This window comes from Stegodyphus dumicola, chromosome 11 (assembly GCF_044657685.1).
Source record: "Stegodyphus dumicola isolate Sdum_Otavi_A_Nest chromosome 11, ASM4465768v1".
Lineage (NCBI taxonomy): Eukaryota > Metazoa > Arthropoda > Arachnida > Araneae > Eresidae > Stegodyphus > Stegodyphus dumicola.
The window spans coordinates 123,108,955-123,125,322 of NC_140778.1; the positions used below are offsets into that span (position 1 = coordinate 123,108,955).

A 16,368-nucleotide genomic window follows, 5' to 3' on the forward strand; every position below is an offset into this window, starting at 1 on the left:
AAATGAAATAACTTCGCAATAATACAAAGAGGTACCCTTCAGCCTACTCTAACCATATATTTTCCCCATATAATGTTTAAAAACAATAAAATCATGATTTAATGATATACATTGCTGCATATTGCTAAATACTGCTATTTTATTTAGAATTTAATAATATATAGTGAAAATATATTCAGATACAAACCTTTTCATCTTCAGCACTAATAGCATTTTCTGCCTATATGAAATAAAATTAAAACTATTATAAATATAATTTCAGAATCTACATGTATATAATTTAAAATAATTATCTGACACATGAATATTGCAATAAATTCAATTTAAAGTAAATAAAAGTGTGCCCTCCTTCCCAAAAAAGGAGCATTTTTCGATTTGGGCTAAAACACTTTCTATGATTCAGTTGATTTACCATGTAATGCTACTTGCACATAAATAAACCAGTGGAATGAAGTTCAATACATAGATGTTAAAATATTTCTTTTCACATCTGGACAGAAATATTAGCAACATTTGAATCTTGGAAGGCATCCTATTCTTTTTTCAGAAACTGTAACATATCCTATAATGAAGATACTTAGTGCGCACCTTAAACTGCAATTTTTACATTATAAAAGACTTACATCTTATATTGTCCTAAAATAAATGTTAAAATGATGGTTAGTTAATGGATATAATACTCCAAACGTCAACATAATTTTGCACATTTTACAACCAGCAGTGTGTAAAGCAGCACGCTCTTTGTAGGGTGGTAGGCAAGGCAGCTAATATAGTCTTGGGCCCAGGTTTCAATCCCTACCAATGCATGGGTGTTTGTAAGGGTACACTGTCTTTGTGATAAGTACTTTTGAGCTGGAAGACCTTTTGACATGTTTCTGTTGTTGGTACGGGAAAGAGTGGCAGAGAACCCTTGGATCTATATAATGGGAAAAGGATGAAGGTTTATGATAAATAGAAGTTATAATTTAGATTAAAATAACATGCCGAACAATGATTAATTTAGAAGTCAAATAAAAAAAATCAGCGTTGCATTTGCAAATTTTCCAGGATTAGTTTCAATGGCTTTAACATAAACCTTTAGTGGTTTGTTTTCCACAACACTTCAAATCATGTCACCCGACTAAACAGAAGTTAGCTTAATTTTACTTTTTTGTTTTTCGCGTTCTTCAAGTTTGCTCCTCCAAACTGACTCTTGATCAAGAACTAAATTATTTAAACACAATTGCTATTAACAGGGGCTTTTCACTTTACATTATTAATTAAAAATTCTCATCTCAACATATCAAAAGGCATACTCTTGTTTTAGGAGATTATAAGAATTCTGTTGCCGTTTCTTTCTTTCCATCAATTAACAACAAAATTGCATTTGTCTTACAGAAACTTAACTTTTGAGTTGTTTATTCTCCTATCAATAAAACTTCCAGTTCTATACTTGACCCCATTCCAGATATGAATTCCTGGGGTATTTACAGAATTCTTTGCCAGTGTGGTTTAATTTACATCGGTCAAACTAAGACAGTCTTAAAATTTTGCATTAAAGAACACAAAGCATATGCTAGAAAAAACGAAACATAGAAGTCCTCTGTTGCCTAGCACTGTTGGTCTGAAAAATCCCATTTTCCACTTTTCTGCAGCCAACATTATTCAAAAACCATCTTCCATTGGTAATTTAGATTTTCTAGAGGCATTTCACATTAAAAAAAAAAAAAAAAAAACTTTCTGTTCTAGTTAACAACCTTAATTCCAATCCATCTTTACCTTCAGCCTTTAACTTTCTGAAGCCGGCTGGTACAGCAGTTGTACCAGGAGAATGGCATTGGTACAACTGTCGTACCATCCATGCCCTCCCCATTTTAGAGAATGTCCTATCTGTAGATCTCTGGGTGGTCCATTGTCGCTGCTCAGAGTAGCCGCTGGCTACGTATTATTCCCCTCTTCTTATCAGTTTGGCTACATTTTGGCAAAAACTGCAGGTTTCGTCTTGCGCCAATATACTTGAAAATCAAATAGAAGCCATCTCTTTTTCAATCTGTCTCATAATTTTAAAGCTAATTTTTTTAGTACTGACTTTTGCAATGATTAAAACATCAGCGATTTTGCACGCTCTTTAAGCTTACCTATTTAATGTTTTTTAATCATAACAAATAAGAATAGATTAATATTTTAGATTTAATGCCCTTCTAGAAAATAGGTAAAACCGCTTTTATCGTTTACTTCCTTTTCATACTTATGAATAATAAGATTTTATTTTGACATTTTTTTGTGGAGTGCATAAAACCCTTAAGAACTGTTAACTCTTTCAAAGTGCTTCTATTATGTAGGCAATTTTGTCTGATTTATCAATAGATAAATAAGAGACAATTGTATGCATAATAGTTTTTGTGATTTTCATTCATTCAGTGATTGCTTTCAATGATTTTCATTGATTGTAAATTAAATAAAATCAATTTATCTTTAGACCCTCTTTTAGGATGAGATCTACCAAAAAGTATTTAAATATCAGTAAAGCTCACGTTACTTCTAAATTGAATCAAAATATGAGTTACATTGTATAAAATTTCGGCCAGTTTTATTTGCTGAAATTCTTATACTCCTCAAGAGATAAGGGGAATTCAGACAAGTTAATAAAAAAATATCTTTAAAAAAGGTTGTTATTTTGTATGCAATAAGGTGTATGTCAACTTACTATTAAATGTATGAAAATTAGGATTGGATTACGGAAAAGCATGCGAACGCTATCTGCTTAAGGGGATGGATGCTTTCGTGTAAACCTTTTTAAGAGAAAATTGCTCGCATTTACGTTTCTGGTGTAAAACTCCACATGTAATCAACCCACTCTTCGAGTTTGATTGGATTAATTTTGTTCGCTTACTGAATTACATCAAAGCACACAACAATTACCTGTATAAGGGGAGTTATGCCTTCGCGGAGGACTTTCTAAGAGAAGCTGGCTTGCATTTACGTTACACAAAAACCGTAAATCCAGCTATTTAGCCAGGATTCAAACCCAAGCGAGCTACAACTGTTCAGCCACCTTTACCGCTCTACGTAAGAGCCCGTAAAAATATTGATAAAGGAAAAGTATTGAAATAACCGGTTTAATTTACTAACCTATATTTCTCAATCGACAGTACATAAATTACGCACATGAGGGGGATTATTTGTGAATAAATAAACTGTATTGCACTTTTCTCCACTATTTCATATTATGATGGAATTATTGCATTTCAAAGTTATTTCTCATGATTTAATTTTGCTCCATTTTTGATATTTTCAAAGAGAAGATTCCACACTTTAAATAAAAAAATACACGAGAAGATACTTTATGCAACATTTTGCGTAAACGGTTTTCTTAATTTTGCTTTGAAAATAATCCAGGGTAATCGTTTTCATTACTGGAAGAAATATGAAAAACAGATTTACTACATTGTGTCAACACCCAGTATGTCCTTATTCTTTTGAAAACGTGAAAGATTACTCTTTCTAAAATAAATTAGAAAATATATTATGTGCAAATAGAATATTCGTTGAAAATGAAATAGACTTCAACCTTTGGATATAACGATGGTTTTAGACGAAATTTCTACCTATAAAAAGAAATTGACGTATAATTTATTCTTCATGAACATTTAAAACTGTTCTCAAAATTCTTTTGATGATTGCATGTATAGGTCACAGATTTTTTTCTCTGCTAACATAAACAAAAGCCAATTTTACAAAGAAAAATTCTCGTTAAAGATATACCTTCTTTGCCTGATAGTCCAATGTAATATTTGCTAAAGTTAAATGATTCAACGCAACCAATGTATCTCGGATTTTGATTTTTATATTATAATAACAAAATTATCAAAAAAGCAGATTTAAATCTCTGTTATTGTTATGTAAAGCTTTATTATTGCTGTAAGTTCATCTCAAAATCTAATTGTATTGAATTTCATTCTAATCATCTAATAGTAATAAATATTATTATTATTCTTTCATTAAATTAGTCATTACCATTATTTTATTAATGAAAATATGTTATTAAAAATCGCATTCCAGCCTGCAGACTTACAAATCTAGTCTGTATTTACTATATTTTGTTCTCGCTTTCTAATTTCTAATACGAAAATACGCGAATATAAATGAAGAGTAAAAACAAAGTTAAAAAATTCACAAATTATTTATGAGATTGATTAGAAATAGTGAGTGAAATATAAACATTGCATACATTTTGTTCTAAATAAATTGTGCACTGGATATGCATCCAGTACTGCATATTTATTTATGCACTATTTATTTAGAACTTCATTTAAATAAAAGCAAAATAATCATCGAAAAAATTGCACATCTAGCAACCCCTCTACTATGGGACATAAGCGTCCGGACAAGCATGTAAATTTGACTTCATCCATGGAGGGGGACTAATGACTTTTCTCATTAGGAAAATGTCAAAGAGGGGGCAAAACTGTTTCGGATCGCGCCGGTCTGAAGGCTATATTATGAGAATTTCGGCCCGGTTTTAGAAGGTTAAGGAAATTATACAGTCAAAAGTCATTAATCCGGACTCGTCGGGACTTCGGCGATTCCGGATTATAGATCATCGGTTTAAATCTCGTAAGATGGCATGCAGAAATTCTAAAATTAAAAATATGAAACCGTAATTTATGAAATAAAGAACAATTATGATCTAAACGGTATCAAAATTAAAAAAAAAAAAAAAAAAAAAAAAAAAAAAAAAAAAAAAAAAGCTTAATATTTATTTGTTTACTTTATTAAACATTTCTCTCAATGTAAGTTGTTTAAGTTGCTTCATTTTATGTGATAATACTTTCTCTTTAATTCTATAAAAAGACATAATTTCTTGTTCAGTTACAAAGTTCCGCTGTTCAAGTCCCGTTAATTGCTGTGCCGAGAATACCGACTAACTTGTCAATCGAAATTTTTTCGTTTTCACTAACCTCTCTGTCACATTCTTCACGTCTTTATCCATTTTTTGCAGCAATTCCACTTTTTGTTTGTTGGACATCGAAACATACTTTCGTTTTGTAGATCCTTTGGAAGTTCCAGCATCGGAAATTCTATTTGACATAATCGAAAGTTCAAGTTTACTTTTATAAAATTGCTCTTACAGTCTGCTAAAAATAATAAGCGGGATCCAATTCGAAGATTAAGAAACAATACAATCAATCATTAACATTAACTGAAATAGATAATTAGATAATTTTAGCTTACACCGCCCGTTATACATTAAACGCGCAGGCGAAACCGTATTCTGCAGCTGTGCACACGCATATGCGCAGTAGTCAAGGTCTTACGTGCTCGCGTAAAACGCCTGTGCGCATGTGCCACCGCGGCGCATGCGCAGAAAGTTTTTAGCTTTGAGGTCTGGATTATAGATCATTCCGGATTATGGGTGTCCGAATTAACGACTTTTGACTGTATTTTAGTTCATTAATTGATGGACATGTTTCGTGAACGTGTCCATGGTGATAGCTTAACTCCTGTCCAGCCATTCTTATCGTATCTCGTTCATTTGTACTTTGGCAATTGAGGAAGATGGTTTAGTAGTAAAACCATTGAAACTAGTCCTGGAAAAGTTGGAAATATAACATTGATTTTTTGTTGTTTGACTTCTAAATTAATAGCGCAGGTATGTCAAACTCAGCATGTCAAATGGGCAAAATAATCAACAGTATACAATACTTCAGGCTGTAAGTGGGGAACAAAGACCATTTTCAACTTAAAGATACATTTAAAAAGCTAGGCAAATACATCAAATCTTATGTAATACTGCAAAAAGTACCACTTTAAAAAGGAGAAGGAAAACATGGTTATCTTGGTAGTACATTAAGGATATCTTTTCCTTTGAGACACCTAACATCCTTTTTCTAAAACTAGCTTTTTGATGTCTAATGAACGGACTGTAAAAGCTAAAATTATCTAATTATCTATTTCAGTTAATGTTGATGATTGCGTTGTTCCTTAATCTTCGAATTGGATTCGGTTTATTATTTTTTGCAGACTGTAACAGGGTTCCACTCAAACAGGAGAATGAAATTCCCTGACTTTTCCAGGTTTTCCAGGTGTGTTTCAAGAAAATTCCAGTCTATCTGCGTAATGTACGTTGGCTGTGCTAAGAGGTAAATTAATTATGGTATTACTTGTATTGTGTAGCAAATTCACTTAATTATTCAATAAATCCCAGAGGACATTTATTCTTAATTATTCTTGGTATACTTTGTTTGATAATTTTGTTTAGTTTTCCACTTAATAAAATTTAAGATATATACATTGGATAACAAATGTATGTTTTATTTAATTATTACTCATGATCATCACCAGTTCAACACGAGGCTAATCCGGTCCTTATAAATCACAACGCAATGCTAAATAGTTAGGTTAGATTTTAGGTAAATTTAATTTGCGTGAGGTATGTTCCTAAAGGCACCTTAACACTTGAAAACACAAATATAATTATAATAGTTGTTGTTTTCTCCACTGAAGATTGAGATTAGAATCTTCCCAATCTGGAACAAAATAAGGCTTTTTTTTTTTTTTTTTTTTTTGCAGACATTTTGCAGCTAAACGGAAGAAATCTATTTTAATAAATTGAGGTATTTTATATTTATTTCACAGCATACATAAGGAAAAAATATGTGCATTAAATTTCGTGATGGTATGTCATCAGACTGCTATAATTAATTTCAAAATTATGCCGGAGAAATTTTCCTGAAATTTGGAAATATTATTTACTAATAATAAATAAATTTAGAGGGAAGAAGCAACATTAAATTATATGAATAACATAAAAATAATTACTTAAAAATTGAATTAGAATAATCAACGATATTTTAGCGAATATAGTTATATTACATGGCTAGCCTAGATGACTGATTACTATTTTTTTATTTTACTGCAAAATGGCAAGGTATTTATTAAAAAGAAAAAAAAAAGGTTTAAAAAGATTTTGCGGTAAAATTCTAGTATACGGTAAGGCTTTGGCACGATTTTGAAAATTCTCGACAAGACCAAAATGACCAGTTTACTGCGCATCATGATGTCGCCAAATCTCATTATTATTCTAACCAAAGAACGTGTATGTAAAGAAGAAAAGGTTCCATACAAGTAAAATGCTATTACGCCGTTAGAATGCGGAGGAAAAATTTGCCAAGGGATTTGGCGACGGAACCTGGCGGCCAGAATTTCCCTCTCCGCGATGTGTACAGGAAATTGAGAAACACGTGTTAAGAAGAAACGCTCTTTGACAAAAAGAAAACTACGAAAATCCGTTTTTAAAATTATTGCGAAAAATCCACGCAATAATTTTAAAAACGGATTTTCGTAGTTTTTTTTTCCCCTGAAAATAACTAATCCATGAATTAATTTACTTGTGCCAAAAAATATTTTCTTTTCCTTTTAGAGTTTAACCACTTGCGCTAAGACTAAACTTCACGGTTGCGGTGCCGTGCGCTACAATATAACAAGCGGTAAAGTGTCTCATTTACGCCGCTCCGCATCTGCGAGTGCAATCCAGAGCTGTAACTCGAGAAATAAACAATCTCGTTGTTAGGCGACGTGTGCACCACGTTATTTTCATTTTTGCGATAAATGCTTATCGACGTGGTGTTCACGTTGCTCACGGTTTGAGACAAAAGCATCTCGACGTGCGTGGCACGTCTTTTTAGCGCAAGTCGTTAGAGAAATTTCAAACGATATTCATTTTATGAACTCTTGATAACGTGACCTTCGAACTTCGACACCGGTTTCAAGCTTTGGCAACAGATATATCAGACATGCACAGCTGTTTCCCTCTATGATGGAACGGAGCCACGTCTGTTGCAGAGAGGTTTTCCTTCTTTACAATACATATTCTTTGATTCTAACTTCCATGGTACCGTATACTAGGATTAAACCCATTTTGTTTTATACAAGAACAGGTACTTTCTTTAGTTCATGCACTGCACATGCGATTCTCGAGAATACTGGAAACCAAAAGTTGCGGGAAAGTTGCTTTGCCTTTCTAAAAGACAATCAAATTGGAGCTGCGAAAATTGGCTCTATGCCAGCTACCCGAATGACACTCACGTGATACATAATTCGCCAAAAAAGTTATCTCTTCCGACGTCGGCGCAAAAATCACTTTTTTTGGCGGGATCGTTGTATGAACTTCCCTGACTTTTCCAGATTTTGACAAAAATACTTAAATTCCCTGACTTTTCCCTGAATATTTTGGTCAAGTTTCGAATTCCCTGACTTTTCCCGGTTTTCCAGGTAGCGTGGCAACCCTGCTGTAAGAGCAATTTTCTAAAAGTAAACTTGAACTTTCGATTATGTCAAATAGAATTTCCGATGCTGGAGCTCCCATAGGATCTACAAAACTAAAGTATGTTTCGATGTCCATCAAACAAAAAGTGGAATTGCTGCAAATAATGGATAATATGATGAAGGTGACAGAGAGGTTAGTGAAAACGAAAAAATTTCGATTGACAAGTTAGTCTGTATTCTCGGCACAGCAATTAACGGGACTTGAACAGCGGAACTTTGTAACTGAACAAGAAATTATGTCTGTTTATAGAATTAAGGAAAAAGTATTATCACATAAAACAAAGCAACTTAAATTTATATTGAAAGAAATGTTTAATAAAGTAAACAAATAAATATTAAGCTTTTTTTTTTTTTTTGTAAATTTTGATACCCTTTAGATCATAATTGTTCTTTATTTCTTAAATTACGGTTTCATATTTTTAATTTTAGAATTTCTGCATGCCATCTTACGAGATTTAAACTGATGATCTATAATCCGGAAAAATCGATAATCCGGAATCGCCGAAGTCCCGACGAGTCCGAATTAACGCCTTACACTGTATATTCTAATTATAGACAGTTTGTTATTTTTCTCGTATTGAACCAAGGGCTATAGAAAAATCAATGAAGGGGGCATATGCGGTAGCCAACATTTTGTAACATGCGTGTTTGAAATTTCTGGTCTAGTAAATATGATTTATGCATTTTTCTTGATACATATGTAACCCTGAGTAAGCTTTTCTTAGAAAGCTTAACCCTTGAATTCTTTCCATTACAAACAGCACCCTAACAGCAAATGTACTTTTTTAACCCTCCTAGCATTACGGATTTAGCCCTGAAATTTCGAAGTTCTCAAAATGTTATAAATAAGTGGTATTTTCTTGATTTTAATAAAAAAATGACTCTCTCATTTTGCACCCTTATTCCTTTTCTTCCAATATGCATCTAAACCGAAATCAATTACATTAAAAGCTTGCAGAAATTTTCATGTGTACATGTTCAGAATTTAGAAGGCAGCCTTCTATACGGAATTTTCCTGCCGTAACTCTGAGAGGGTTAGCTCATATTTTTAAACTTAAAAAAAGAAAATAAATTCCTAAGTTATGAACTCTAAGGACATAATGCAGAATTAGCTACTTACTTCAGTATTAACAGATGAAATTTTATCATCTGCTGTACACTGTTCATTTTTAAAATTTTCTTCTTCAGAACCCTGTGCTTCTAAAAAAAGAACAAAACTAATTATAGTTTCTTTGAAAAGCAGATCATTATATTAAAATTGTAATTAACCTTCTATCAACTTTGAATAAAATTTCATAAAAAATATGTAACTGTAAAGCTACAGACAAATCAACATAATACAGCAATCTATAGCTAAAATGCAGCAGGAGTATAAATACATCAATAGTTATAAAATGTTCCCACCTGAGATGAGATAATAGGAAAGCAAGTTTGATGCTATAACATAGGACCAACATCTCAAAAGTTGGGAAAAATGTAAAATCACCCACTGCTTGGTGCATTTTAAAGAACTGTGCAAACTTGGTATCCATGTACACATCGATCTATTTTCATTTAAAAAAACATCCATCGAGAATTCCACCAACTCGGCATTGCACACACCCTTGACTTTGTTCATGTATACATCGATCTGTTTTCAATTAAAACGTGAACGGAGCACACAATTCTTAACTCTTGTAAAAAGTACCAAACAAAACATGCCAAATAAGTGGGCAATTCTGCATTTCACCACAAAAGTTACTGACCAAAAATGCAAACCATAAGAACAATATGCAGAGATTCACCAACAATAATATCAATTAAAAAAGGTGTACATATGTAGTCAAATACAAAATGGGACATCCACACTCAAAATAGTAGACTGTGGCATAGTCAAAATTATTAATAAAATCTTGCTATTAAAATAGCCTAAGGCAAAGCTATATCTTCACATTTCATCATCTGAAGAAAAATCACAGCTCCTTGCATACAGTTTGTGGCCTATGAATACTCCATTGTATCTATGTGCTACTCCACCTCAGTTGCCTCACTATTGACATGGACCTGGAACTAAGCCATACTGAAATAGAAAGCTTCCAATCACTTCACTTTTCTGGGCAGCCAACTTAAAAATTAAAACAATTTTGCTAACCACAGCCAAAAACAGCGTGATGAGCAACACCATGAAAACAAAAACACAGAGATAAAACATAAGATGAAAGAAGACAATATGGAATGGAACATTAGGCATACATGAGTTAAGTTCTAGCGAACCAAGTAGACCATCTATAAATATTCCGATAGAACTCGAGATGCTAATGTTATTTTAAGTATGTAAATTTAAACTATTTTTATGTATGTGTATCCAATGGTATTTATGGTTACTTGATATTTATACTATGCATGTAAATAAAATATTATCAGCATTTTTACCTCGACATTAAAGTTATGACACCTAATTGGGTACTTAAGTATTAACATCACCGCAGCAGAAGTTGTGCTGATGCACCAATAAAGAGCAATCCCATCCACACAGTTATCTTTTGGATTCCTTTTTGCCTTGTTGTTTGCTGATTTTTGATGCCACTTTTTAGTGCTACGAAAAATTTGGGATTTGCCAAACACAGAAAAAGCTGAATTTTATTTTTTCAGGAGCGAAATATTTTCCAAAAAAATGTAAATATACCAATTTGATATGAAACTTTATTTTGGTAAACGTACATTTTGGAAATGTAATTTAAGACAGTGTGATCAGCAAGTGGGATTTAGAAAAGACAACTGGTTTGAAGGAAGAATAATTCCATTTTGTTCAGCTTTGAGATTCATATACTGCTGGTGCGAGGAGTTGACATTGAAATTTTGTGAAAGGCAACTTGATTTATTGGATAAAACTGTTATAGATTGGAATAATTACATGTGTGAATTATGTGTCTTGGATATGGAGAATAAATCAAACAAGAAGGTGATTGCATTGTGAAAATTGATGAAAGTTTGTTTACTAAGCATAAAAATAATTGTGGTCGAGTATTACCCAAACAGCGGGTGTTTGGTGGTATATGTAGAGAAACAAAAGATTTGTTTGTTGTCACTGTTCCTAATATAACTGGCTCGATCCTGATACAGGAGTTCATACACAAACAGTTGAGAGAATGTGGGGCAGTGTTAAATGGAGGAGCAAGAGACATCATTTATAATCTTATTTAGCAGAGTTCATATGGCGATAGCATCAGCTGAATCTATGTTAAATCTATATCGGTCCATTTTCCACCGAAATCCGATTGACTACTTTGATTTTAAATAAGTGTTTTAATTTATAATTTGTTGCAAAAATTTTAGGTGTAGATTGGCGGCACTTAAAAACCGGAAAATCTGCAGCTGCGGTGGCGTTAATACGTAAGTACACCTAATTGCAGCTGAAATTTTGAAGAGAAAAGCTTGATAACCAGTCACATTCAAATTTTTAGTTTGCTCACTAATGAAGATATCAAAAGTTTTTTCAGGATTTTTATAAAATGGAAATGTATAGTAAAAGTGATGGCTAAAGTGCAGAATCGCCCACTTATTTGGCGCTTTTTAAGAGATTGATAAGTGCATCAAATGTGGTATCCAAGTCGGTTTTGCCGTTCTGGAAGGCAAATTTCAGAGCATTTTTGCGCATGCATAGTATTTATTTTAAATTGAGAATTTCTTTTGAGCGCAAAATTCAAAGTATTTTCGCGCACGCTCAGTATGTATTTTAAAATTTAGAATTTCTGATTGGTGTAAACGATAATAGATGGTAGAGGTGCAGTTATTTTAAAGAATAATTCGAGAACATTTTGAGAATTCGTTAATTTTCGTTCATCAGTTGAGCAGAGTGGATTATCCCTTTTCAGGTAGTGAAAGCATTTTAAATTTTCAGTGTTTTAGTTCAGTTGTAACGATTTTAAGTGTTTGAAACTTACTATGTTTCAGAAACGATTCTTAGTTTTTAAAATTATGTTTATGTAAGGAGTGGATTTTCATATTACAAAAATTTTTGGAAGTGAAAGCATTAATTTTCAGGGTTTTGTAAGGATTTTATGTTCTTTAAACTTATGTTTTTTAAACGATTTTAGTTTTTAAAGTTATTAGGTTTTTTTGAAAGGATTTCCAATTTTAAAAGTTTCCCACTTTTAAAATTGGCACTTTTTACAAGAGTAAGAAGAATTGGACTTTTGTCAATTTCCTTTGACTTTTTAAGTGAAAATAGGTCAATGTGTACATGGATAAAGTCAAGAGAGTGCGCAATGCCATTTTTGTGCAATTCTGGGATGTTTTTCTAAGTGAAAATAGGTTGATGTGTACATGGATAAAGTCAAAGGAGCGCGACATGCCATTTTTGCGCAATTATGGGATTTTTTTTTAAGTTAAAGTAGGCCGATGTGTGCACGGATACCGAGTTATAAAATTCTTAAAAATGCATCAAACAGCGGGTAATTCTGCACTTTCCCCAATTTTTTTATAGGTGAATGAATTTTAATTCGGCTAATCTTTGGAATATAGTAACAGGTAGTTTGGCAACATTTTGGTAAGGCGATAAAGGTTACTAGCTAGGACTTTAGCAGTGTACACGGATAAAGTCAAGAGTGTGCGCAATGCCATTTTTGTGAAATTCTGGGTTGTTTTTTTAAGTGAAAATAGGTCGATGTGTACATGGATGATATTGTGTATGTGCAATTCTTAAAAACGTGGCAAGCAGTGGGCAATTTTGCAATTTCTCCCCTAATCTTCGTCATGATTAAGCACTTTTGTTCCATAAAAGTTCTAGCATAAGCGTAATTCGGCATACATATTGTTGGAAGAAAAATGTTGAGTATAATATATATATATATATGCCTTTACTTTATGAAAACAAAATGGTGTCAAAAAAAAAAAAAAAAAAAAAAAAAAAAAAAAAAAAAAAAACCAGCAGGTTGCTGTAGCAGGGTTGGTCGCCAAATTTTTTCAAGAAATCGCCAAGTTACCATAATCCAAAGATTAACCTTTAATTTTTCAGGGTTTTGTAAGGATTTTAAGTTTTTGAAGCTTACTATGTTTCTTAACCATGTTTGTTTTCTAAAATTATTATGCTGTTTTTAAAGGATTTTGTATTTATTTTACCTGTTCGCCATTGTAAATGTCGTGCCTTGCGTAGTGCCTTCTGGAGGGGTTGCAAAACTAGGAGACAAGGCGCAAAAGCGCGCTAAGTTGGCGATTTTGAAAAACGTGCCAAGCAGTGGCCGATTCTGCACTTTCCCCAAAGTGATAAGGTGCCAAAATATCTGCATTGTTAAACAACCCAATTTTGAGAATGTATGTATATCACACCATTCACAATGTTATCAAAGATGATTCATTTTTATACACTTCGCTCTCTTAACAACATAATTACTTCTGAGATTTCACAATCAATCTGTACAACATATATATTAAATAGTAAAATATGCATTAAGTCTGAATTTAATATAAATGATGTCAGTATAAATACCCAACTTTCATCAATATCATATGCAAAAAATTAAAATTTTAAATGGAAGACATCATCATACCTTTTGAAACAGTTTTTGTATCTTTGGTAAAATTTTTCACATTTGGATCCACTAATGATTCAGAATTATTCAAGAGTTCGTCAGCAACTTCAGTGGTACGCTCTTCTGGATTTCCTTCTCGAAATTCATCAGTTTCATTATTTGTGCTACTTACATAACGATCTCGTTGTGCCAACTGTCGACGACCACGTTCTTCTCTTTCACGTTTCCAGCTTTTACCTCGCAATTCACTCTTTCTCTCTGACATATTTACCAAAACCAATTGATTACACAGAACTGCCAAACTTCGTATCCAAACTGAAATTACAAACGAATGAAATGTTACTCCTCATATATAAAATCTCAAATAAAATATACCACTAAAATTGTCTGTATCTGTAACTAAATAAAATATTATTACATAAACACAAGCTTCTAAAATATCTGAAGACACTTTTCCATTATTTATGAAGCCTAACAATTACATTACAATTTTTTTAGTAAAAAATATAAATAAGAAATCCTGTAAAATATATTAACAGATACCTAATCTTTTTCATCGTTTATCGCTGGCGAAAACATTTACAAAAATTGCAGCGACAGTTAAAGTTAAAATTTGTTTTAACTTGTTTAAAAAAAGGTATGCAATGTTGCTGATATTAAATCAGCTTATGTAATAATTTTATTTTGCAAAATATCTCCGTAATATTGGTGTTATTTCTTATTTTATAATCTGAAAAATGAATCAATGAAATAATATATATTGAAATTAATTTTATGAATTTATTTCTTATAGAAGTAAATAAATATTTATTCATGGATTGTGTGCAATATGATGTTAATTAGTAATGAATCAAATTAAATTGCTGTTACTTGTTTTGACTTTTAAAAATCGAGGAGCTCAAGTTTCGAAACATCTGATAAGGGGGGCGGTAGTTTCCGGTTGTTTGTTATTTAACAACTCTTGCTACTTGCTGTGTGTTTTTGAAATGTATATGAACTCAGAAACATTTTAAGCCAACTACTGTTTATCTAATACTGAATTCTTCAACTTATTAGTAGAACAGCTGCACTAATGCTTACCTTACAGGACGGTACAGAAGACTCTTCCCTTACAGCCGATTCGAATAAGGTAATAATCCATAACTTTTTCATATTACACTTAGCCTGTATTAGAACTGAGTTACACCCATAAGTTCTGTATCGTAATTTAGTATGATTACAATAAATATATAAAAATGTTGCTTCTTGCATCAGTGTAATTTCTGTCCTATTACACTAGCAATTTAAAATTATTTCATATTTCTTTTTACGTTCTATCACTTGGGAGGTTTTCGACGGAAGAGTTAATTGATGTAACACAATAATTATGTTCGGCGATCGGAATATATAAAGTCATTTGCAGTACAGTAAAATTATTATTTTCTGTATCCCTCTTCTAAAATTATTTCGAATGCTTTTCTTGTTACAGCAGAAAAGTAATATTTCTTGTTATCATTGAAAGAAATCTGAGAATACATTAAGGAAATATCACTCTTAATTGACAGCTTTTCATAGCTGCGTCAATAACATAAAAATAGTTGTAAGTGAATGTAGTATAAATAATGTTAATTATGTAAACATTAGCATTTTGAATTAATATTTTATATTTCTGAAACTTTTAAATATATTAACCAAATCATAAAATTTTAATAAAAATTAAGAAGAAAGAGTGTTGCATTTGATTCATATGTGATTAAAACTTATTACACTTACTTGTTAAAACTTATTACACTATGCATACATAAATGGATCATATAGAATGCAAGATAAAAGCAACATAATAATAATACAGCTGATTTCAGTCCTGAACTCCTTTAAAGGTCTGAAAGCTGTGTCTTCACTTCCTTGTCTGAGTAAATGTATATTTAATTAATATTGAAATATACTAGTATGTTTTATTAATACTGAAATAATTTGTAGATTTCAGTAAATGTCTATGTTTGTAAATTTTATAGTTTTTGTTATTTTATAAAGATTTGTAACTTCCTTAGCTGTATATTGAATATTTTACATAATCTTCCTCAGTTTCTAATAAATTTACTTTCTGCATAGCTTTAAGCTACATTTATACCAATTTAACTATTATTTTTTTTTAATTAAAAAATATTTTTAACATAAAAATTGAATGCAAGAAAAGCAATCTTTTGTGTTAGCCAGTTTAGGAAACTAGATAATATATACGATTCACATTTTTAAAAACAAAGTAGGATATTGGCACTTAAGTAAATAATACACTCACAGCCCTTAAGAATACTTTATCACACATTTCATATTTAATCACTGACAAACTCTAATGATAATTTCTTGATCAAAAGATTTGAGTGAAGTGTTAATTTTGAATTAATTTTTTTTTACTGTAATATGGTGACCAGACTATGCCCCCCCACAAAAAAATGATAATTGTCCACGCAACAAATACCCATCACTGATGAAAACGCACGTTGATAAAAACCTAATTTGATAAAACCCACATTGATGTATATGCTACATTGAAATTAATATTTGTTTATGT

At 31.7% G+C, this 16,368-nt stretch overlaps 2 protein-coding genes across 6 annotated transcripts in view; one reads left to right on the forward strand and one right to left on the reverse strand.

The window, feature by feature from the left end:
• Positions 1–14,454, reverse strand: part of Upf2 (UPF2 regulator of nonsense mediated mRNA decay) — an 89,544-nt gene extending 75,090 nt beyond the window's left edge. For 3 of the 4 annotated variants that reach the window (XR_015044132.1, XR_015044130.1, XM_085827191.1), the window contains exons 1-4: positions 14,236–14,375; positions 13,836–14,132; positions 9,428–9,507; positions 188–220 (exon numbers count right to left, since the gene is read on the reverse strand). Coding sequence is in view for 1 of the 4 variants with exons in the window: in XM_085827191.1 (XP_085683317.1) it covers positions 188–220; positions 9,428–9,507; positions 13,836–14,082 (360 nt within the window). In the remaining 3 variants the exon portion in view is untranslated. Of the gene's footprint in view, positions 1–187; positions 221–9,427; positions 9,508–13,835; positions 14,133–14,235 lie in introns of all 4 variants that reach the window. The other variant, XR_015044131.1, reaches the window with a different exon arrangement.
• A 278-nt stretch (positions 14,455–14,732) lies between these two features.
• The window catches only part of Snx6 (sorting nexin 6), a 68,353-nt gene continuing 66,717 nt past the window's right edge, over positions 14,733–16,368 (forward strand). The window contains exon 1 of one of the 2 annotated variants that reach the window (XM_035364162.2): positions 14,733–14,946. In XM_035364162.2, the coding sequence (XP_035220053.1) occupies positions 14,890–14,946 (57 nt within the window). In that variant the 5' untranslated portion in view covers positions 14,733–14,889. The remainder of the gene's footprint in view (positions 14,947–16,368) is intronic. The other variant, XM_035364163.2, reaches the window with a different exon arrangement.